The sequence below is a fragment of the Magnolia sinica genome, chromosome 3 (genome assembly GCF_029962835.1).
Source record: "Magnolia sinica isolate HGM2019 chromosome 3, MsV1, whole genome shotgun sequence".
NCBI classification, from domain to species: Eukaryota; Viridiplantae; Streptophyta; class Magnoliopsida; order Magnoliales; family Magnoliaceae; genus Magnolia; species Magnolia sinica.
This window is the reverse complement of record NC_080575.1, coordinates 90,888,756-90,911,626: the sequence shown is the minus strand read 5'-3', so window position 1 is coordinate 90,911,626 and position 22,871 is coordinate 90,888,756. Positions and strand designations below refer to the sequence as shown.

The 22,871-nt window shown below is 42.5% G+C and overlaps 2 protein-coding genes across 2 annotated transcripts in view; one reads left to right on the top strand and one right to left on the bottom strand.

Moving 5' to 3' along the window:
- The window catches only part of LOC131240219 (uncharacterized), a 56,524-nt gene extending 47,324 nt beyond the window's left edge, over window positions 1-9,200 (top strand). Inside the window, exon 5 of the mRNA XM_058238344.1 lies at window positions 8,241-9,200. Coding sequence (XP_058094327.1) covers window positions 8,241-8,462 — 222 coding nt within the window. The 3' untranslated portion in view covers window positions 8,463-9,200. The remainder of the gene's footprint in view (window positions 1-8,240) is intronic.
- Window positions 9,201-14,435: 5,235 nt separating this feature from the next.
- Window positions 14,436-16,714, bottom strand: LOC131240218 (small ribosomal subunit protein mS80 (rPPR6)). Its single transcript, XM_058238343.1, has one exon. The coding sequence runs from the start codon at window positions 16,651-16,653 to the stop codon at window positions 14,659-14,661; it is 1,995 nt and encodes a 664-aa protein (XP_058094326.1). The 5' UTR covers window positions 16,654-16,714; the 3' UTR covers window positions 14,436-14,658.
- Window positions 16,715-22,871: the final 6,157 nt, after the last annotated feature.

Genomic DNA, 22,871 nt, shown 5'->3' with positions numbered 1-22,871 from the left:
TTGCCTCAACTCCTTCACTTCTTTACACATCTTCTTCAACTTATGGTCTTAACTTCTTCACCACGTGATTCGTCTTCAGCGGGTGAGGAAAGACCTTATTGGTTACTATCACCATCATGTCCTCTAACAACTATCTAACATTGTTGGAGGTCCTTTGTCTCTTAATAGGATGGTCTCTATCTCCATCAACCGCCTCGGCCTCTCTTTCTACTTTACGCTTCTTCCTCATCTCCCCTCATCCTTCTTTCCCTTGCCCTTCTTCTCCATCCCCACTGATTTTGGTTTCAATATGGGTGCATGGTAGGGATTGTTGCCACTATCAACGCCTTAAAATAAAATTTAAAAAAAAAAAAAAAACGAGTTGCTAAGGTAAGAATATTGTGTGCATATTGAGATAAGGAATTATTTCAAAGAGAAATTCAACTTAACGTAAAATTTTCCTCGACTCACCCATGTCGGTGTCTCATCCATGTCAGTGGGGGGGGGGGGGGGGGTTATACCCCCGCCTCATCCTTTTCGGTGGGGTGGGCCCCCAGCCTCATCCATGTTAGCCTCCTTCCTTATAGACAAAAATATTCGTGTTAGAGTTGCAATATGAATAAGTTCTATGCTAAAGTAAAGATACAACGGAGGAATCCAAGAATTTAATATCTTATTTAATTTCATAGCCCTCAACTCTATTTTTAACTCCTTAAGTTCTTCGCACAACTTGTCATATTATTCCTTCAACTGCCTCAACTCCTTCACTTCTTTACACGCCTTCTTCAACCTATTGTTTGACTTCTTCACCACGTGATTCGTCTTCTAATGGTGAGGGAAGACCTTATTAGTCACTGCCACCATCATGTCCTCTAACAACTATCTAACATTGTTGGAGGTCCTTTATCTTTTAATAGGATGGTCTCTATCTCCACCAACTTACTATGCCTCTCTTTCTACTATACGTTTCTTCCTCATCTCCCCTCGCCCTTCTTCCCTTTGCCCTTCTTCTCCATCCCCATGGATTTTGGTTTTAACGAAGGCGCATGGCAGGGATTACTACCACTATCGATGCCTTACCAAAAAAAAAAAGAGCTGCCAAGGTAAGAATATTGTATGCATATTGAGATGCATATTGAGATTAGGAATTATTTCAAAGAGAAATTCAACTTACTTCAAATTTTCTGACTACTTTAATGGCATCTGTCTGTTCTGTGCATTAGTGGGGATGAGCTTTGGGCCAATCTTGATCTGCAAAAGTGCGTACGGTCAGTGTTTGAAATATCAGTATTGCGTTACGTATCGCACCCTTGGTATACGGATACATATAGGTTACGTGGGATGTATTGGTTGTATCACGTAATGTATCATTGTTGTTGGAAACATGGGGAAACGTTGGGAAATTGGTCGAATTTTTCAATGAAACTTCAGTGATTGTTAAAAAAAATATCAAAACACACTTACAAATCAAAACATTACAAAGAACAAGTGCACGTAATAGGTTTTCTTTGTATGGGGTCCTAATCTATGCGTTTTCTAATTGATTTTGCTGCAAGTATATTCAAAGTCTATTCATATAATTTATAAATGTAAGAAGACATGTGGAAACACAAGCAATACATTCAAAAGCAAGAGACGAATCACTAGATCAGGTTACACACATGTTTGATTTTATGTTTGGATACAAAGATTGCAACCGATTTGTGAGAAATTAGAATTTTTTTTTATTTTTTTTTTTTCAATTTTCTGCAACTAGGCCATCTCCTCCAAATCTCAAAATTGAGCTCAAACATGAAAAATCATGGATTTGTAACAATTTGACACTGATTTAACATGATTTACAGAAGAAAAAAAAAAAGGATAGAAAATAAAAAATCCTCGCCGGATCGAACTTGTGAGATATCTCATTACTTGTGCATTTTGTATCGCACAAGTAGAGGTGTACACGAGTCGAGCCGAGCCGAGTATTGCCCAGCTCGTGCTCAGCTCGGCTCGGCCTTCGAGCTCGAAACAGCAACTCGTGCTCGGCTCATCCAAGTCCGAGCCGAGTTCAAGCAGAGTTTCAGGGGAGACCAAACTGGATAAATCAGAACTATTTCATATTCAATCAAATGAAAGTGAAAAATCAGAACTATTGCATAAATTAAAATCCAAACAAAAAAGAAAAAAAGGGCATTAATATGAACAGTGAACACTTACTGCACTGGATTGGGGCGACCGGACTGGCAGCCGGCAGGGGCGACCGATCAAGGGCTCGCAGGGCCGCAGGGGCGGGCGACAGGGGCGGCCGTGCAGGTAAGGAAGGTTGAGGGAGAGAGTAGAGAGAGAGAGAGAGAGAGAGAGAGAGAGAGAGAGAGAGAGGGAGGACGGATGAGCTGCGCTGACCGCCGGACTGACAGAGAGGGCGGAACGAAAGAGAGGGAGGAAATAGGGAGAGAGGGTTAGGGTTGGGCGCCGGGCGGGGTAGATTTGAAAAGGGGTAGGGTTTTTTGTGTTTGGAAGGGTATATATATACCCTGTACTGAGTCAAGCCGAGTTCGAGCAGTATTCGAGTCGAGCTCGTGCTCGGTTCGAACTCATTTCGTGCACCAAAAATCAGCTCGTGCTCAGCTCGAACTCACTTCAAGCCGAGCCGAGTCGAGCTTTTTCGAGCCGAGTCGAGCGAGTTGCCGAGCTAACTCTGCTCATGTACAGCTCTACGCACAGGTGGGATACAAGATATATCGTGGGATATATCGGCCAATATTGTCTATACTTAAAATATTGCGTTCGTTATGTTAGTACGCATTGTATAGTGCAATGCACATTAAAAAAATGATTATACAAATTCCAACTTACAAGCACTTTATTGAAGATCCTCAACTTTTCATATCGCACAATTTTGAAGTCCTTCAGAAAGTCAAGTGCCCATATATGTTGCAAATATATAATATCTCAATTAAGGTAAATTATAAAAAAAACACAATGACCATAATAACACAATATATATGTATAAGGCGAAGGAGCATCCATAATTATATGTGATGGTCCTCTTTTATCACATGTTTAATCTCTTCTTTCAAATGATTGTACCCCATCATCCCCCAGGGGTCCGTACTAAAGTTTTCTAACAAATTTACTAACTCCATGTATTCTTCATTACAACCCGTCTTCCCCTCGTGTCCTATGATGCACATTAGTAGAACCAGCTTCATTACATCCTTGTGTCTATCTGGCCCTTCAAGACGTAGAAAAGTGGCTAACAAATCTTTTGTTTCAACCTTTCTTGGGGATAAATATTTTGCCTTAATCTCCTTTCCTTTTCTTTTACTATCACTACTGTGGATATAAGATCCCGACCTAAGCCTCAAAATCAAGGCGAAGTCCAACTCGGTGAACTTCAGTATCGTCCCCTGCATGTCAAATCTGAGGTCGTCAATGTGCCTCTGGAGAAGACTATGCACAATTTGAACTAGGAACTTAATATTCTCTTGATCAAAATCTAAGAAAAATCTGAAATAGGACTGCATAAACATTTCTCTCTGAATATCGCAAATCTGAAAATCGTCCTTCATATCCCTCAGAAACTGTACCGAGCACTAGGCTGATAGCTATGCTTCCACGTAATCCAGAGCAAGAGTAGTCATTTTCGTTACTATAATATATGCAAAGGAATTCTTAAAATAAAAAAGGATATACATAACAAAAATAAAAGGAAGTAAAAGGTAACAGATCGTGGTATTCACGAGTGGTCATGGTTTCAACAAGAGGGCGATGTTTTAACAATAGGGCGATCGCAGTTTGAACGCTAGGTTGACCATTGTTTCAACAAGAGGACAATCATGGTTTCAATGTTAGGGCGATCACTTTTTCAACTGCAGTGCTATCACGGTTTCAGCGATTGCCCTAATGATGGAATTGCAATCCCTAACGTTGAAACCGCAATCGCTACCCCGTCGAATAGTAATCACTCCAAACAAAGAGCGGTCACTCGATAAAACAACGATCGCTCCAAACAAGGAGGGGTTACTCGATCAAACAGCGATCACTCCCCTATACAAACTTGATAAAACAACGATCACTTTATTAACCTCTCATTTTTTCCAATTTTTTCAATATCCCTCCACTAAAACATGCCTACAAGCTACGACTACCTATCTTCTTACCTTTTATGCCGAGAGAGTAGTCAAAACGCCGGTGAGTAAATGGGTTTTTCCGAAGAGTAGTTCAACCGGTCTTTTTTTCCCAGAAAAGATGATGCTGATAAAAGGAATGCTTGAGTGAGTACTAGTAAGCACGTTAGAGAAGAGGAGATAGCTTGATTTTGTCGGAAAAATGTCAGGGCCCATCGCATAAGCTTCGAAGATGAAACGGTTTTCCTTTCCCCTCCCAAAAGTCGAAAATGGCATTCGTAAGGTCGGTCGCTGTTCGTGGGACCTACTAGACCTCTTTCGTTGTTCAATTGTGGGAGCCACTGAGTACTGTGAGTTATGTATCCTATCCACACCGTCCATCCATTTTGTTTTTTTAAGTTCGAGCATGGGCCAAAAATGGGTCAAATCCAACTAATAGGTTGACCACGCCACACGAACCCATATGCATTGCTTCTTGATGGCCAGGGGGGGTCTGATCAGGCTGAAAATTGTGTTTACGTACCATTTAGGTCCATGGGACCTTATGAACGGTTTGGATGGCTCCAAACATGGACCACATGAAGGTTTCAATGGCCCACATGATGTATGACGTGGGTCCCAACAAATTGACTTCTGCACGCAATAGCACTTAAAGGCGTGAGGCTCGATGCCAGGTTCCAGGGGCATCAAAAAAAAAAAAAAAAACCAAAAACCAAAAAGTGTTTGAAGTCTGAAAAAATAATGTTTTTAAAAGGGGGGTTATTTTGGGGGGCCCAGCAACCGGAGGTCTAGTTAGGGAAAAAGCCCTATGTATTATGTAGTAATCATTCAGAAATTTTCTTTTTTCAAAATTTTGATAAAATATTTTTAATGAACTAATTTCTTTTGGAAATGATTATTATTATGTTATTTAATAGAAATATGCAAGGGTTTAACTAGTGCATCTCTAATAAATTTTTTAGATGTATTTTTAATTATTAAAAAGAAAATCCAAAGAAAAATGATAGAGTATGGCCAATTTGTAGCTCAGCCTACAGTCTTCATGTACTTTTTTCCCCCACTTACATTATGATTTTAAAGGGTGAAAATGGAAGAAATTCATATTTCCCCAATTTCTTTAGTTTGCCACCACCAAAATCCAAATTTCTTGCTTGAAATCCATGCAGAGATATGGATTTCTATGCATTTTCTGGCCAATCCGTTGAAAAAAGAAAGAATTTAAACAAACTTTTTCTGACATTTGGGGTTCCAGCTTGAATCTGCCCTCGGATCAGGGTTTCTCTACTGAATTTGTGTTTTGATGTGAAACAACTCCAGTGGAGTTGTTAAAACACACCAAGAAATAGAATCCCGTTAAATTGGGCAAAATACTTTTATTTTAAATTTTTTATATGGATTTTTCTGATTCTCCTTTGAATAGCCAGTCATTGTTGTGTTAATTGGTACTTCAAAAATATCTCAAGTATCAATCAGTATTTGGTATTCATAACTAGAGCTGTACATGAACCGAGTTAGCTCGGTTAACTTGCTCGACCTGACTCGAAAAAGCTCGATTTGACTCAGTGCGAAACTGAGTTCGAGCCGAGTTGAGCTGATTTTTGGAGCTCGAAAAAATTTCGAGCCGAGTTCTAGCTCGAATCGACTCAGATCGAATCATTTCGGTGACTCTATTATTTTGATATTAACGTTGCTCACCAAGTGTTTGACGAAATGACTCAACAAAGTGTGGTTTCGAGTGCATACATTCTCCGTGGGATCGGCTGGTGGCGGGGAAGGTATGGATACGAAACAAATCACTACAAAAAAAAAAAAAAAAAAAAAAACTTTACATGATAAGTCTACCCTCATATTTTGATTTTGATGTTGCCGATCAAGTGTTTGATGAAATACCTGTAAAACCACTGCTGCTGTTTTGCATACTGTGAGAAATTGAAGGTGCACTCCATGTGTTTGAGAAAATGTCGCACAGGCTCAAACTCGGCTCGAACTGGCCCGAGCTGCTGACCGAACCGAGTCAAGCTGGCCAGTCAGGCTCAAGGGCTGAGCCGAGTCGAGCTGTGCCAAGCTCGATTCAGTTCAACTCGTGTACAGCTCTATTCATAACACTACATTTTCACCAATATATCGTGATAAATTGGGTGATGTCTACGATGTTATTGTCAATACCAGGTGTTTTTTTGCATTCCCCTTAAGTTTCCTATCACTGACCAAGAGTACTGAAGTATCGGCCAATACTTGCGATACATAGAATGGTACAAATATTGACACCGATACTGATATGAGCAATTTGGAAGACATGATACTGATACAAGAGATTTGGAAGACATGCATCCCATTTGTAACATGTTATTTATATGTTTGTGATTTTTTACTTGAGAGTTATGAACTAACTACTGTTTTTAGCTTTCTAGCATTCTGAAATTGAAGGAAATATTGGTATTGAATAGCATTTATGGTCAGACATTCTACAATGTTCCTATTGTCCATTTCTCCCATGAAGAAAATATATGAAGTTCTTAGGAGAAAATATCAACCTAATAAAATGCAGTACGATTTAGAAAACAGCCTACAAACAGTTTTATGAATATTCAGTACCCTTATAATATGCAGATCTTTGAATCCCTTGGAGTTACCGTATTGGATATGACATAACATATGTAAGGGATCCATTTAAGATGGGGATTTTTGCTGCAAAATTCTTGTCTTCCTACTTTACCAAACAATGCCTCCACAATTCAAATTCCTGAGCGGTGCCTTTTAACTTTGGAGGGTTGAAAATGAAATTACCAAAATGCCTCATTTGTTTCTATCTTCAAAAAGCGGTGAACTCAAGAATCGTGGGGTCAATTGGCATGTTTATGACATCCAACCCGTCCAATGGATGGACCCCACCATGATGATCAAATGAACAAAAATCTGGCGGATCCAACCATTAGGTGGGCCACACCATAATAACTATATACACCAGCCAAAAATATGCAAATTCATGCGTAACCAATCCAATGATTTGATTGGCATGGTTTTGGTTCGAGTGATCATCATGTTCAGGTGTGTAGGTTGGATGTGTTGGATCTCATACAAATACAGATGGGCCCCACAATTCTCGACTTTATTACTCAAAGAAAAAGAGAAAAAAAGCCAGGGCATTTTGGTAATTCCACACCTTGAAAAGCACCACCTGGGTGGTTCCATTCATGGCATTATTTCTTTAAATTGGAATTCATGAGGAATCTTGCTGTAAAAATCCCTTTTAAGATGTCTCAACTTAATATTTTGTATTAAAAATTAAAATTATAAACCTAACACTAAATTGGAGGTTTAGAGGAAGGCTTTAGAACTAGGCTTTCAAAAATCAGTAGAACCAAGATAAGAGTATCTAGAATGCGACTTTATTAGGAATAGTCATAGATGCGAGGTTTAGTTAGAATTCTCCAAGAGATTCCTCAATATGTTCTGTTATCTTGGCTTTTATCATTCAAAACAATGAAGAGAATGAGGATTTTTTTTCAATAGAATTAGAGCTTGATGGTATAGTGGAGACATGCCTCTAAGAGTGTTGCATGATAAGAGCATATTCCAGTGAATCTTTGAGGATTTTATAAGATAGTTATTAAACTGGATATGCTATATTGGACAATGTGGGAAACTTAAGAGGCAACATGAGCAAAGGATGATGATGTTTGGATGGATGTGTGGGAAGAGTAGGAAGGATATAATTAAGAACGATATATTTCGAAACACACTTAGTCAAAATTAGGCTATAGAGCCTGTACCTGAATGGTAGACATCCTGCATTTCAACGTTGAGGTTTCGAGCTTGACCCTAGCTTGTCTACCAAAAGATCAGCTTGAAGGAATCAGTTGAGCACTCAAACAAGTTTCGAGTCGACTGGGGCAAAGCCTCCCTGAGCGCAACTCATACCTGACACCCATGGGAAGGGAGGAGCATTCTGAATTGCTGTGTGGATCCCTTAAGATCAATAGAATCTTGTGCTTCGTCAAACTATACATTTCCAATGCACAGTACCCTCGAATTTGGGACAATGTAGGAAAATAATAAAAAGATTATTGTAGTGTTGCATGCATATTACACGTGCAATGTTCAAATTTGTTTCACATTCTATTGTTTCATTTGTATCCTTTTTTGCAGCATTCTAGGAGGAGGTCTTCGGATTCAAGTTCCTCCAGCTCATCATCAGAATCTTCTAGCAGCGACGACGAAGAGAGGGAATCAAGGAGATCAAAGTCAAGGTCAAAAAGAACAAAGAAAGAAAAGAAACACAAGTCAAGGCCGAAGCATTCTAGTAGCGATAGCGAAGAGGGTGGTGGGCCTTTGCCTCTTTCTAGATTCTTTGGGAGTGTAAAGAGCTGATGATTGCCCTCTTTATGTTTTTTTTTTTAAGACTACAGTATATGTTGTCACAGACCATGAGGCAGTGGCAACTCATGCCAATCCAGACCATCCAAACTGTAGGCCCACTGTGGGTGGACCATAGAATGACACGGGTTGGAGTATCCTAACCATCTAGTTGGTGGTCGTCTAATGACAATTCAAAGGAGAATGGTCAGTGGTCCAAAATTCGCTGGGCAAAATCTGAGATCGGTTAGAATTTCTGATGAGTGTGGCTTTTGGGCTGTGGTTCATTCCATCCACGGCGGGACCCACAATCTAGATGCGTAGGTCTGGTTTGCATGTAGAGATGTGGATGAGTTACCGCAACTGAGCATTTTCGTGGCAGAATCGTCTTGGCATTCTTCTTTCGAGTGCACAAATAGATTGTTGTCAGCAAAAAGTGCTGGTTTTCTTTGTTTGTCAAATGAGGTCTGTACTAGCCATAAAAGGAGAGTCGTTTAGTAAGTAGAAATCCGATCCCTGTGGTCAGAATTACGTCGATGAACTGTTGTGTAATTCAGTGTTGGATGTGTCGGATTTTGACGAAGATGGATGAATTCTGTTATTTGTCCATCTGCAAATGGATGAACCTGTCATTGATTTTCTTTAACTATCATTACTAGCAAACAATATTTTTGTGATGTGGAAAACCCAAAATCTATTGAATGTATTTTTCTAGATTTTCCAGTTAAATATTGTCAAACTTGGCTGTCTTCATTTAAATGTGTATTTAACAATCTGTAAATGCATGAGCAGAAGAGACTGTGGTTTGTGATATGCTTTTGCCATTGATTATAAGGTGACTGTGATGCATCCACGGTAATGGTTGCAATGGGCTGGGTAGAGGCATGTGACCAGATGAGCCCAGCCTATTCATTGGCCAGGCTTGGGTGTTGCACGCCACGCCCAATCAGTTTTGGGTTGGGCTTTGCTTCAGGGCATTTTACCCCGACTTCATATGTACCTGCTATGCCTACAAATATGCCATTCCAATTGTAGGTTATGCAAAGCCATACATCTAAATGAGAAATGGACATTTTGTGCATGTGGCCCACTTGATCAATGGATGGATAAAGCATTCAAGTGGGATGTCAGGCCGGGCCCGGGGCTAGCCTCTACCTGACCAAACTCAGCCTATTGCTGCCCCTAACCAACAGTACACATGGAATTCAATAACTTAGACATCAGGACGAGGATGGTTTATCTTCAAGACCCTTGTCATGGATGGGCTGCAATCAGAAAATCACAATGGTCAGATGATTTTAGATATTCTTCATGATTAGAAATGCTCGCTTAGGCTGCATTTGAGAATTGCAACAATTCAATAGATGGGAGGAGATCATTGGTAATTATTTTTCTGATACTCAAAATGGGAAGTATCTCTCAATTTGCAGTTACATTCCTTCCCAGTCCAACTTGAAAGTTATGAAGTTGCCTTGTGGAGCTTAGTTCCCTCCATATGGTTACTAACTTGGTCTTTTTTGCTTAATTCATCAGTGCATTTTTAGGGAAATTCCAACCAGCAATCAACATTCAATGGAGGTCCTCAAGCCAACAGCTAGGAGCATCTAACCATTTTGAGTTTTTTGGGTATGGCCCAATGGAAGAATGGTCGGGATTGGGGTTTTGAATGGATGTGCAATGAGCATGGGGAGATTACCCGAAGGAGCATACCACTCGATTCCTCCCAATGGGCAACCATTTCTTTTCTCTTTTTTATCTTCTTCTTTTCTTTTCCTCTTCTTTTTTTTTTTTTATTGTACTCATCTATGCTGTATATAATGCAAGTAGCTGTCACTAATTGTAGCCTTGCAATTAGGGCTGGCAATGAGCCAGACTAGGGTAAGGCTGAGGTTGGCCATGGCCTGGCCCAAGCCCTCATGGGCTAAAGAAGGTCGTACCAAGCTAGGACTGGGTCAAGGCTAGGGCCAGGTTGGATTAGGGCCGGGGCAGTGCTGGCCCTAGAAGTTAGAGAAATTTGCTATATGTAAATTTAGTGAGTGTGAGTTTATGAATCATCAAGCTCTTCCAGAGTATCAATGTTTTTCAGTGATACACATGTCAAATGAGATTTGTTCATTAATTATCCTATCCAATTATTCACTGCCTGCATGGACTTAAATGAGTATATCAATATATTATTCAACTATATAAAGTGGGGTCCTTGGACAGTTTATAAGTCCCCGCATATCATCCGTCCGTCTATTAGCGTCAAAATTCTTTACATTACCATGTACACTAGTATACAAACTCTATATACAGTAGGGTAATGGGGCGGGCTGGGCTAGTCTCCATTGGCCTTGGTCTCACCCGAGCCCAACCATCAGACCGAGTTTAATGGCCTAAGCACTGGCCCTTCAGGGCCCAGGTCTCTTGGGCCAACTTGGGTAGTTTGACCCATTGCCACCTTTAATTGCAATTAGTCATTGGAAGGGGCGTTGATAAGTACATTTTGGATGTGGCTGGCCCACTAACTGAGGGGTATTTTTGTCTTTTTAATTCATTAATGAGAGTAACTTGCTCCCATTTATCTTCCTCATTGTGTGTAGCTGGAATGTAAGCATGGTACGAGGGGACTGCAACAAAGGCCCACCGTGATGACTATATAACATTCACAAATACTTCCATAATAGCATATGATGTTGGACCATCTTGATTTTGGGCCAAGTTATAGACCACCATGAGGTCACCTGCTGAACGGCTCGGACCTTGCATGGATCCAATGTTATATATAATGGTTCATGCACACTAGCTTCCTCCTTAAAAATGAAAGGCAAAAGACAAAATGATCCCGTGATTTTTGAGTTTTCGGGCAAACCATAGCAGAACATGTACATCAATAACAATGCAGTTGTCATGCTTAAAACCTTTATTAAAGATATTAAAAATAAGATCCTATTAAAGCTAGATGAATTACAATGACCCAAGACTACGAGGACCATGTTAACCGCCTCCTGGTATGTTGCAACTTCTCTCCGAGGTATGCATGGCTGTATGATCTTTGGTTTTGTTGTCCAGCTCAAAAGCCCTACAATGGATGGCCCACCATGTAGAAAGCAAAAAACTCAAAAATTCTAACCATCAGATTACCAGACTTCATTTCCTTGAATGTGGACAGTCGAACCTTGCTCATGTTCACATCAATTTGGAAGGCGGTGACCCCATAACACTGACAGCATAAGCATTCCCTGGGTTAGCAATGGCTAACAACATTCTCACAGTGGGTTTTGCCTAATATGTGTTTTATGTGCTGTAATCAGGAAGAGAGTATTGATCATCCGTTTCTCCATAGTGATGCTGTGAGGGACAAGTAGAGTTCATTTTGCTTGGAGCCCTGGACTATCAGGCCATGTTTCGGAACCATAGATTTCCATACCAAAAGATGGAAAAGGGGTTTCCTTTGATGTGATTATTTGTGTTGTGTGGATAGAAAAGAAAAGGGTGGATTCCACCAAATGATCATTACACTTTTGTATATTTTGGATTTTTGGGACAAGAAACTTGGTGAGTATTGGGAGAGGTGTATGAGATTTCCACTTGCAATGGAAACAAAAAATCAAAAATTGGATTCCGTGTTTGAATTGTTCTCATGGGAATCATCATTGAATAATTATTATTATTATTCCTTTATTTCCCTTGGATTGCATATCAAAACATGCCCTTAGTGACTATCATCCATGTGATCAATGGATGGAATGGGGGTTCCATTCAAGGAAGTATTTGGTGGAAGATGCTTTCGAATGGCATTATGTGAAGTTTGGGGCCGGAGATATATAAGGGTTTGTTTGGTTGCCCCAAATATCATGAAATATCATGTAATTTTGCATCAAATTAGACCGATTAATCAAAAAATTTCATGATATTTGGTGCAACCATACGCATCCTTAAAGAATTTTTTAAAACAAATCAAAAGGGGTCGACCCAACCAAGAAGGGTATTTTGTCTACGTTAATAGGCTGGGGGCTTGCTAGAATTGACTTTCGAGGATGTCCTTTTGGGAGATCTTGGAGTAGTGAAGCAGGAGAGGTTGAGATTATCATCACTATTATTAGAGAGAGAGAGAGAGAGAGAGAGAGAGAGAGAGAGAGAGAGAGAGATCCAGAAAAAGCTGTCCCAACCATCCAAACATGCCATCAGAGAGTGTTGCTGGTTGACTACAATATGAATGGCATGTAGGCTGCAAACATGGCAACTGGACCACATTTCCCATCCGATCTGCATCACTAAAAGAAAGAAAAAGAAAATCCAAAGAATTGTGCAACAATCAATTTTTCATGAGCAAAAGTAACACCAATCATATTCTCAGATAGAGTTGGACACAAACTAAGCTAGCTCGACTCAGATTGGTTTGAAAAAGCTCAGTTTGGATTGGTTCAAATAGAAGTTCAAACCAAACCAAGCCCTCGGAGTCTAGATTGTTTAAAAAAACAAACCAAGCTCAAACTAGGGCATTACTGACTAGGTTATTTCAAACTCATTGATTGTAATAGTCCATTACAATGTGCATGTGAGAGTTTAGTGCTCTCATTGCTGGTCCCTAGCCCAGAAAAAGGAGGGTTCCGTAGGTTGGCAGCCGGCATCAAACTTATGCCATAGCTTTCATCATGAATCTGAACAATATGACATCCGAATTCATGATAGGGCATCAGATATGATGAACTGTACTATAACTGAAGGACTGGCCCTCGATAGAGTGGAATGGCAGAACAGGATTCATGCAGCCAACCCTAACTACTCAGGATAAGGCTTAGATGATGATGATGATGATGAAGAAATATTGAGTCAAGCCGGGTCGAGTATCTTGACGACTGAACATCAAGTCAAGCTGAGTTTTGGAGTTTTTGAATTATGATTTGGACAAAGAAATTGGTTGTCATGGATATAATGTCATGGATTTCGTTGGAAACTATGGATAATTTCCAAAGGTAGAGATGCTAAGACCACCCGGTACCATTTGAAGAGTCCCCTTCAATGACTAATTCCTCTCCAAGGCAAGAGTGCCATTTATTTATTGCCAACACAATGTGCTAAGTAAGGAGGGAGAGACAGCCCAGAACATATTAGAACATATGTACAACCAGCAAGAACCATGGCGGATGTTCACCAGTTTCTGCCAGATGTTGCACCACCATATCAACTCTTTGCTAGGAAACAAACCCCAGCATACTCCATTAAGAGGCTACTTCCAATGAAGATTAACTTGTAAATTATGGTGGGGCATCAACTCTTTGCTAATACACGCAGAGGCTACCTCCGATTTACACTAAAATGCAGATGGGGCTTTTCTTGTAGAAGACCTGATATAAGCTTCCTTTGTGTTTGTGTTGCCTCTTGAATCCATCTGCTTCTTCTTCTTCTTCTTTGTGTGTGTTTGTGGGTGTGGGTTGGGGAGGGTGTTCATGTTTCAGTTTTAGCATGTAGGGGTAGGTCTACTGCCCCCATGTTGTTGTTGTTTGCCTAGCCCTTCGCCACGCAAGGCCTCAGAATAAAAAACAGGAGAGAGAGAGAGAGAGAGAGAGAGAGAGAGAGAGAGAGAGAGAAGAAACCCACCCATTAAAACCTTTCAGATTGTGTGGAGCCCAACATGGTGCATACATGAAATCCAATTCATTCATCAAGCATTCCCCACCAGGATGAAGGGACGTCCCAAAAATCAGACCCTTTCAAAACTCAAGTGGGCCACACCTCATGAATTTAGATGTTTTAGGCATGCCTTTATGTTTTTTCCCCACAGCCTGCCACCCGAGTTGTGGATGGCCTGAATTTTTTGGCTCTAGAGTGAGCACGAGGGGACAGAAATGATGGATAGTGGATGTCATACACACGTCACAGTGGGGTCCTCATAGCTTAACACTACTGCAAGTCATGGTAGTGTTGACACTATTGATCATTTCCAGCGCGCGCGCGCGCACACACACACACACAAACTAACTATTGTAAGATCCAGCACAATTACGAATTGTGCAATTCTGCACCAAGATCAGCATCCTAAGTTTAAAATAATGGAAAGCAAACAAAACAAATGACAATAGCTTCAACAAGCTCAAATATGCTAGAAGGAAATAAAATACATTTGCTTAGAGAGATTACCCACGCAACTGCTTTTCTCATTAGCTACAAAAATACAACTTCAACAACCTCACCTTGTGTGTAATGCAAAAGAGTCACCACAGCTCTATGCTTCGATGCTACTTCCTCCCACCTGCAATTCCTCCTCTTCCAAATCCTTGACTGCCTTTATAAGACCGCGAGTGACTCCATTAAGATACAGCCCATTCTCTTTCATTTCGTCTAGTAGCTTGTTGGCTGTACGCCAGTCCAGAGCCTTGAGGCAAAGGGACTGAATCAGCTTGTTATACTCATCACTGTTTGGATTAACCCCGCCTTCCTTCATCTCACCCAGGTACTTCAAAGCCTTGTCAAATTCCTCCATCTTGCAATACCCACGAATGAGTATATGGTAAGTGACCGGACACAGCTTGGAATGCATCTTCTTGGCTTCTGAGAAGATTCTACATGCATCGTCCATCTGACCACCATTTGCATAACCACTCATGATTACGCTGTAAGTATACACGTCGGGTCTCAGTCCTCTCCCTTCCATTACTTTCATCAATGATATTGCCTCCTCCATTTCTCCAGCCTTAGAGAGGCCGCTGATGACCCGATTGAACACTGCGTTCCCAGGAGGCGGACCGGAATCGATCATTTTAAATAGCAATTTCTTTGCCTCTCTCACTTCTTGAATCCTGCAAAGACCATGAATAACCCAAGTGAAAGGCTTGATTGCATATTTGCGCACCTCACCAGAGAAATCTTCCAGCAATTCTGCAGCTAAACGGACAGTTCCATCATCGCTACATAGCTTACCTATCAGAAAATTCACAGAAGACTTTGGTGGGAATTTCTTACAATCCTTCGCCATCAAATAAATTAAATGGGCATCTTTTGCCTTACTTCCCTTGCATAAACCAGCGATGATTTTACCAATCTTCTCACTCTCAGGCAAGTTTCCTGAACTGAGCATCTTCTCACAAACAAACCAGGCATCGTCAAACATCAACCGCCTGCAGAGAGCTTCAATCGTCAAATAGTAAGAATCTGCATCATGCTTACACCCAAACTCATCAAACTTATTGAAAACCTCTAGACCAGCCTTGCCCTTACCCAACTTCCAAAACATCAAAATCAAACCATTGAGAATCTCAGTACTAAGCAATCCTTTTTCCTTCTCGCCTACCTCCTTGACCAAATCCCACAAGGCATACACGTCTTTCTTCCTACAACCGACGCTGATGGCTTGGACAAGGCAATCTATGACAAGGGAGGTCATTGAAAAATCAGGGTTCTTCCATACCCAGCTGAAGAACCCAATCAAATTCTCACCTAAAACATGTGGGGTTTGAATTACTCTTACTGCAAATTCCTCACTTAGAGTCAAACCCATCTCATCTAGCTTCGAATCAAGAGGCCTGTCTAAACTACTCTGAAGAACAGACAAGATATTCTCAACTTGCTCAATATTGATCTCAGGAACTTCAGCTACGGTTACTTCAGCTTGTTCTTCTGAGATAAAACCACCTATCTGATCACTGCTATCGACATTTTCTTGCACAAAAAAACTCGGGTTTTCATCTTCATTGCCAATTCTCTCAGTACCGTCATGGAAAACCACCGAAGAGGTAGTCGATTCTACCGAAACAAAATCATCATTTTTCTCAATACCGCCTCCGAAATTCATTGAAGAATCATCCAATTCTTGCGCTACAAAACCAGCATCATTCTCAATACCGCCATCAAAGACTGCCGGAGAATCATCTGATTCTTGTGAAACAGGAAATGGGTCTTTCTCAAGAGCATCATCTTCCTCAAACCGATGGCCGAAAACCGCCGACGGACCGTCTGGTTCTCGAGAAATGGAACTTGGGTTTGTACTATCATCACCGATAGTATCGGATTCCTTATCGGCGGCATGATCAATGGGGTCTGGTTGGTGAGAAAAGAATCTAGGGTTTTGAGAATGGGTGGTGGTCTGGAAGACCCGTGATGAAGTTTTTGGAGATTGAGATGAAATTAGGGTTAGGGTTTTAGATGGTACCTGGGTTTTAGTTGAGGGAGGCTTTGTGATTGAAAATCTGAAGAAGAAATGTCTGCCCTTTGATCTCCACATCTCTACTCCTCTCTCTCTCTCTCTCTCTCTCTCTCTCTTCGTAGCTGCAGTTAGCGAGAGAGTTCAAAGACAGCATATAGAGGTGTGGCTATTGCTTCTGTTGGGCTAACGACTTCATATGCATGTGATCCATACCGTCCATCCGGTGGGCCACGTAATTTCTAGCCTGATATTCTGAATATCACACCGATCCATTACTCATTTGGGCCTCTCCGTAGGAAATAGTGTAAATTCATGCCTAAATCATGGTGTGGCCCACCCTAATTTCAGAACAATATGATTTTTGGAACATCCTTTTATCCTGGTTATTTGCGTCATATTAACGGATTGGATGGTATTTATAAACCACGGTGGGCCCAACAGTTGGGTAATGTGGGCGTCCCATCGGAACTCTTCCCTACGGTGTGGCCTACCTGAGTTTTGGATTAACCTGATTTTTGGGTCCGTCGATATATATGAGCCATAAAACCTGATGAACGGGGTGGATCTCATGTATGTGGCCCATCACAGGCCAGCTCAATTAGTAGTAGGAACGCCCTTGCTGGGCCACGGGTAGTCGGGCTGGCGTGGTTCCAGAGAAACCCTAGTATGAGCGTGGATTTGATGAGGCCCTGACCATTGGGCCCACCTAGATGTACTCGTTTTATATCCATTCCGTTCATCCGTTATGTCAGCTCATTTTAGGACTTGGTCCCAAAAACAAGGCAGATCAAAATCTCAGGTGGACCACAACACAGGAAAACAGTGGTGATTGAACGCACGCCATTAAAAACTTCATAGGGCCCACTGTAATGTTTATTTGCCATCCAACCTCTTGATAAGGTCATACAAACCGGATGAAGGAAAAACACAAATAGAAGCTTCATCCAAAACATTCGTAAACCCTAAGAAATTTTTAACGGTGAGAATTCAATTCCTACCGGGTGGTCCACCTAAGGTTTGGATTGCCTAAGGTCCCATACCATCTGATTTTGCTTGTTGTATTTGGACCACCAGACTTTTCTTTTAGCGACCTATTCGATGGTTAGGATCCTCTAATCGGCTTGATTTTGAGGCAATGGTCCATTCATGGCAGGGTCTGCAATTTAGACGGTGCAGATTGTTGTACGCATTTCTTTACGGCGGATTAGATGCCCGATTTAATGAAAGAAAGCAAACAGCAGCGCTCGGCATTGGTGGGGGTATTGATCCAATCGCACCCCTACCAAGATGGTAGGAGTCCACTCCCTTAGTTTTTAGTGCTAAATTAGTTTTGCGTGCTAAATTAGTTTTGCTGGGGGAAAAATATGATAAGCCCGGTAAATCAGCTTATATAAGAATGACATGGCTCAAACTTACTGGTCACCAATCCTCATCGAGGCCTACATGTCTAGTGCTATAAGGCGAGACCTCTAAGGAGGCCGAAGCACCTTAAGGATCCCTCCGGAGTCCCAAGGGCTAATCCATACCGACTCATTTCATGGGTCGCCCATCATTCAGGCATAAGCCAACCTAGCTTGGGGTCTTTGGCCCAACTTTGGTTCAACTTACCTTTTTAGTCGGCTAATAGGGCGGTCATCAATCAACAATAAGTCGATTATGAATCGATCGCTTCTGATTAAGGGTCAGATGAATAGCCAAGGAAAAGATTCGACTGGTGCCCGAGAACATCGAAGCTCCAGGGTCAGCCGATGGCTTGCCGAGCCCACTCATTCTCAGCTAGAGGCTTATCAACGGATCTCGCCCTAAGCCAAACCAAGAATTGACTAAGAGTCGGCCCGTATTAGAAAATCTTCATCCGAGATCTTCGAAAGATAATCTCCAATCCCAGAAATACAGGGAATCCAGGATCTCGGAATCGTCCAAGATAATGATCTATCCCATTTGGGGAAGGTCCCAAAGTTACACGGGATCGCTTCTCCTTTATAAATAAGGAACGCCTAATGGTGAAAGGTACACACACATTCTCACCCCTAAATCCCTATCAAATCATTAGACCCAGAATCCAAGTCTGACTTAGGCATCGGAGGGTCCCCTATACAAGTCAGGGTCTCCTTTGTCCTCTCCCTGTGCAAGTGTCCGAGCAGTGGAAAAGGGGGTGAGCAGAAAACAGCATCAACAGTTTGGCGCCATCTGTGGGAACTCGACATTGTAAGTCATTTTTGCTCTACAGAGGACACTGCACAAACCTGTTATGGTGAGAGGGAAAAAGAAAGTTCCAACCCCTACTAAGGTGACTCCGATTGCAACCTTACCAGCAGCCGGTCAAGCCTCACGACCCGCGGACTAGCCAGCACGACTGAAGACTTGCCAGGGCTCTCCAAGCCGCCAAGCAAGCTCTGGTTCGACTAAGTGTACTTAGCGGAACCGGGGGAATGACCAGTGTGATGCTTGTGAGAGAGACATCAGATCTGACTTGGATCACATGAGGCAGATGTTGGAACAGATGCAATCTCAGCAAGCACAAGCACCCGATCGAAGGGAAGGATAGTCGACTGGCATCCGCCAATCCGACCTACAGCCTTCTGTCGCACAAGCATTTCCTCAGTTGAGCCAATGTCAGGACCTGACTGAGCCGGCCCCGACTCATGTTTCGGGGACTATCCCCTTGCCCTCTTCCGACTTTCGCCATGAGATAGATCGGAGAAGGCGTAACCGACCCCCAGCCGAGGAAACTGCGGAGAACAAGGAACCTTAGAAGATTGAGATTCAAAACCTGCAGAAACAGATTGAGGATATGAAGCAAAATCAAGCAGTCAACCCTTCCGGAAAAGAGGAAGCAGAATCCCCATTCGTGGCTGACGTGTTGCATGCTCGGTTACCAGAAAGGTTCCGCCTACCGCAGATCGTACTCTACACCGAAAAGGACGACCCAACTGAGCATGTAGAATCCTTCCAGACCTACATGGAGTTGCACGATGCCTTGGACGCAGTCATGTGCCGAGCTTTTTCACTTATGCTATCCGACGCTGCTAGCCTCTTGTTCAAGCAATTGAAACCGAAGTCCATCAGTTCGTTTGTCGAACTCAACAATGCGTTCGTCACGAACTTCATCAAGGGGAAGAAGAAACTTCAAGCAACGGCACATCTAAACAACGTAGTTCAGAAAGAAAGGGAACTCCTCAAGGACTATATCAGATACTTTAATCTCGAAGCCTTGTAGGTCTGAAAGCACTCGGATGTAACGGTCTTAAACGCCATCATGCAAGGGCTAAGAGATAAGCCCTTTCTCTTCTCCTTGGACAAGAACCCTCCGTCTACATTGGCCGAGTTCATGAACCAATCACAGAAATGCGCTAACGCAGAGGAATCTAGGATCCTCCGAGAGGCAGCCCAAAATAGAAATGCCTCGTCAAAAGAATCGACGAAGAAGGAGACCGACTCAGCCAGCAAGAGAACCAAAAGATGATCAGCCTCGGGACGAACACAGGTTAGGCAAGCGACCCAACAATAAGTTCACAACATACACATCGCTCAATAAACCCCAGGAGCAAGTCCTGATGGAAATAAAGGGTGAGAACTTCGTCAACCGGCCGAACAAACTGCGAGGCAATCCCGATCGGCGAAACAGGAACAAGTATTTTCATTTTCATCGCGATCATGGACACAATACGAGCGACTGCTATAACCTGAAGCAGAAAATTGAAAGACTCATCCGAGAAGGTTATCTTGGTAAGCACGTGCATTAAGGGGCCGATAGAACTGTGATTGTGGAAGAACGCCCGAATGATAACTGACCAACGGAGGAAATTCGAACCATTGTCGGTGGTCATAAAGGCGGAGGCGACTCGAACAATACTTGGAAAACCCATGCGAGAAGCATTAGTCGGCCTGAGTCCGAGATCATGATTCTAGCTCGGCCCTCGAAAGAGAAGAAGCTGGAAAAATATAATGTGACGTTCACCGAAGAGGACGCTCGAGGCATCCACCACCCGCACGACGACGCTTTGGTCATTACTAACATTATAGCAAATCGCAAGGTCCTCAGGGTCCTCGTCGACACAAGCTTGTCTACAGATGTGTTGTTCACCCAAGCTTTCAATAAGATGGGCATCGAACGGTCGACACTATGGCCTATGAGAACTCTTTTAATTGGCTTCTCAGGTGGACAAGTTCTCCCTGAGGGAACCATTTAGCTCCCCCTCACAGCCGAGGACGCGCCACATCAAGCAATGATCATGATCGACTTCCTCATAGTCGAACAATCTTCAGTCTGCAACGCAATTCTCGGCCGACCCTCGCTATGCCTTCTCCAACCCATAGTCTCCACGTACCACCTCTCCATGAAATTCCCGACCGAATCAAGAGTTAGGATCGTCAAAGGGGATCAGCACGATGCTCGATGATGTTATGCCACAGCATTGAAAGCTCCATCCAAAGTGGCGACAATCAAGTCCCTGGACCCTCGCAACGAATCTCCCGAGCGTGGTCAGCTGATCGAAGAGCTCATCCAAGTCCCGCTTGATGAATCCAACCCATTCAAGACAGTACAAGTAAGGTCGTCTTTGATATCTCCACTGAAAGACAAACTTGTCGCTCTGTTGCAACGATACTCTGACGTTTTTGTGTGGTCTCACGAAGACATGTCCAGCATCGACTCATCAGTAATCACTCATCGCCTCAATACCGATCCGACCTACAAGCCAGTTCGACAAAAGATGCGTGTTATCGGCCCTGAAAGATATGTCATAATAGAGGAAGAAGTGAGCAAACTTTTAAAGGCTAAATTTGCCGAGGAGCTGTACTATCCCGATTGGATAGCCAATATCGTCCTGGTCAAAAAAGCCAACGGGAAGTGGCGGGTCTGCGTGGACTACACCGACCTAAACAAGGCTTGCCCAAAAGACAGTTTCCCTCTTCCTCAGATTGACCAGTTGGTCAATAGTACCACGGGGCATGAGTTACTTAGTTGTATGGACGCTTATTCAGGCTATAACCAAATTGTAATGCATTCGAGTGATAAATCAAAAACTACCTTTGTCACTGACAAATGCCTTTATTGTTACTGAGCGATGCCGTTTGAGTTGAAGAATGTCGGAGCGACCTACCAATGGTTGGTCAACAAGATGTTTGCCCGCCAAATAGAGTGGACAATGGAAGTGTATATCGACGATATGCTCGTCAAGAGCATTCGAGCAATAGATCATGTAGTCGATCTTGAGGAAATGTTTCTCGTCCATCGGCAATATCAGATGAAACTAAATCTGAGCAAATGCACCTTTGGTGTAAGCTCGGGCAAGTTCCTCAGTTTCTTAGTCAACCAGAGAGGGATCGAGGCAAATCCTGAGAAGATCAAAGCTTTGCTACACATGAAATCACCTAAGACGATCGAAGACATCCAAAGGTTAACAGGAAGGGTTATAACACTCAACCGCTTCATGTCTCGAGCCACAAATAGATGCTTTCCCTTCTTTAAACAGTTAAAGGGTCGACAAATAGTCAATTGGACAGAAGAATGCGAAATAGCCTTCCAGCAGCTTAAAGAATACTTGGGGTCACCACCTTTACTCTCCAAACCCGACCCAGGCGAAACACTGCTGATATACTTAGCAGTTTCTGATGTTGTCGTAAGTTCGGCCTTAATTCACGAGCACGAAGGGAAGCAGTTTCGGGTTTATTACATCAGTAAAGCTCTTGTCCCGGCAAAAACGAGGTATCCGACCTTGGAAAAAGGTAGCTTTAGCATTGGTTGTTTCATCCCGACACCTGCGGCCCTACTTCCAGGCTCATTCGATAATCGTTCTGACCGACCAACCACTGCATCAAATACTGCAAAAATTGGAAGCTTCAGGACGGCTCACAAAATGGGCAATCGAGCTGAGCGAGTTTTACATCCATTATAAGCCTAGAGTCGCGATCAAGGGTCAGGCAGTGGCCGACTTCATCGTTGAAGTAGTGCAGCAATCCGAGCCAACTTCAGCTGAGAGGCCGACTAGCTAGCAAGATCAAGAACAGACTGCTCCCGCCCATCCCATTTGGAAGCTTTACATTGATGGCTCTTCCAACTCTAAGGCAAGCAGGGCAGGGGTTGTCTTAGAAACTCCTGATCATACACACATGCAGTATGCTTTAAGACTTGGATTTCAAGCCTCCAACAACACAGCAGACTATGAAACTTTGCTCCCGGGGCTTTGCTTGGCAACCAGTTTGGGAGTCACTCATCTTGACATGTACAGCGATTCTCAATTAGTCATCAACCAGATAGTCGATGTCTACCAAACTAGAAAAGAGAGACTAAA

Coding starts and splice junctions, on each gene's coding strand:
- LOC131240218 (XM_058238343.1), bottom strand. CDS start 16,653: ATGTGGAGATCAAAGGGCAGACATTTCTTCTTCAGATTTTCAATCACA.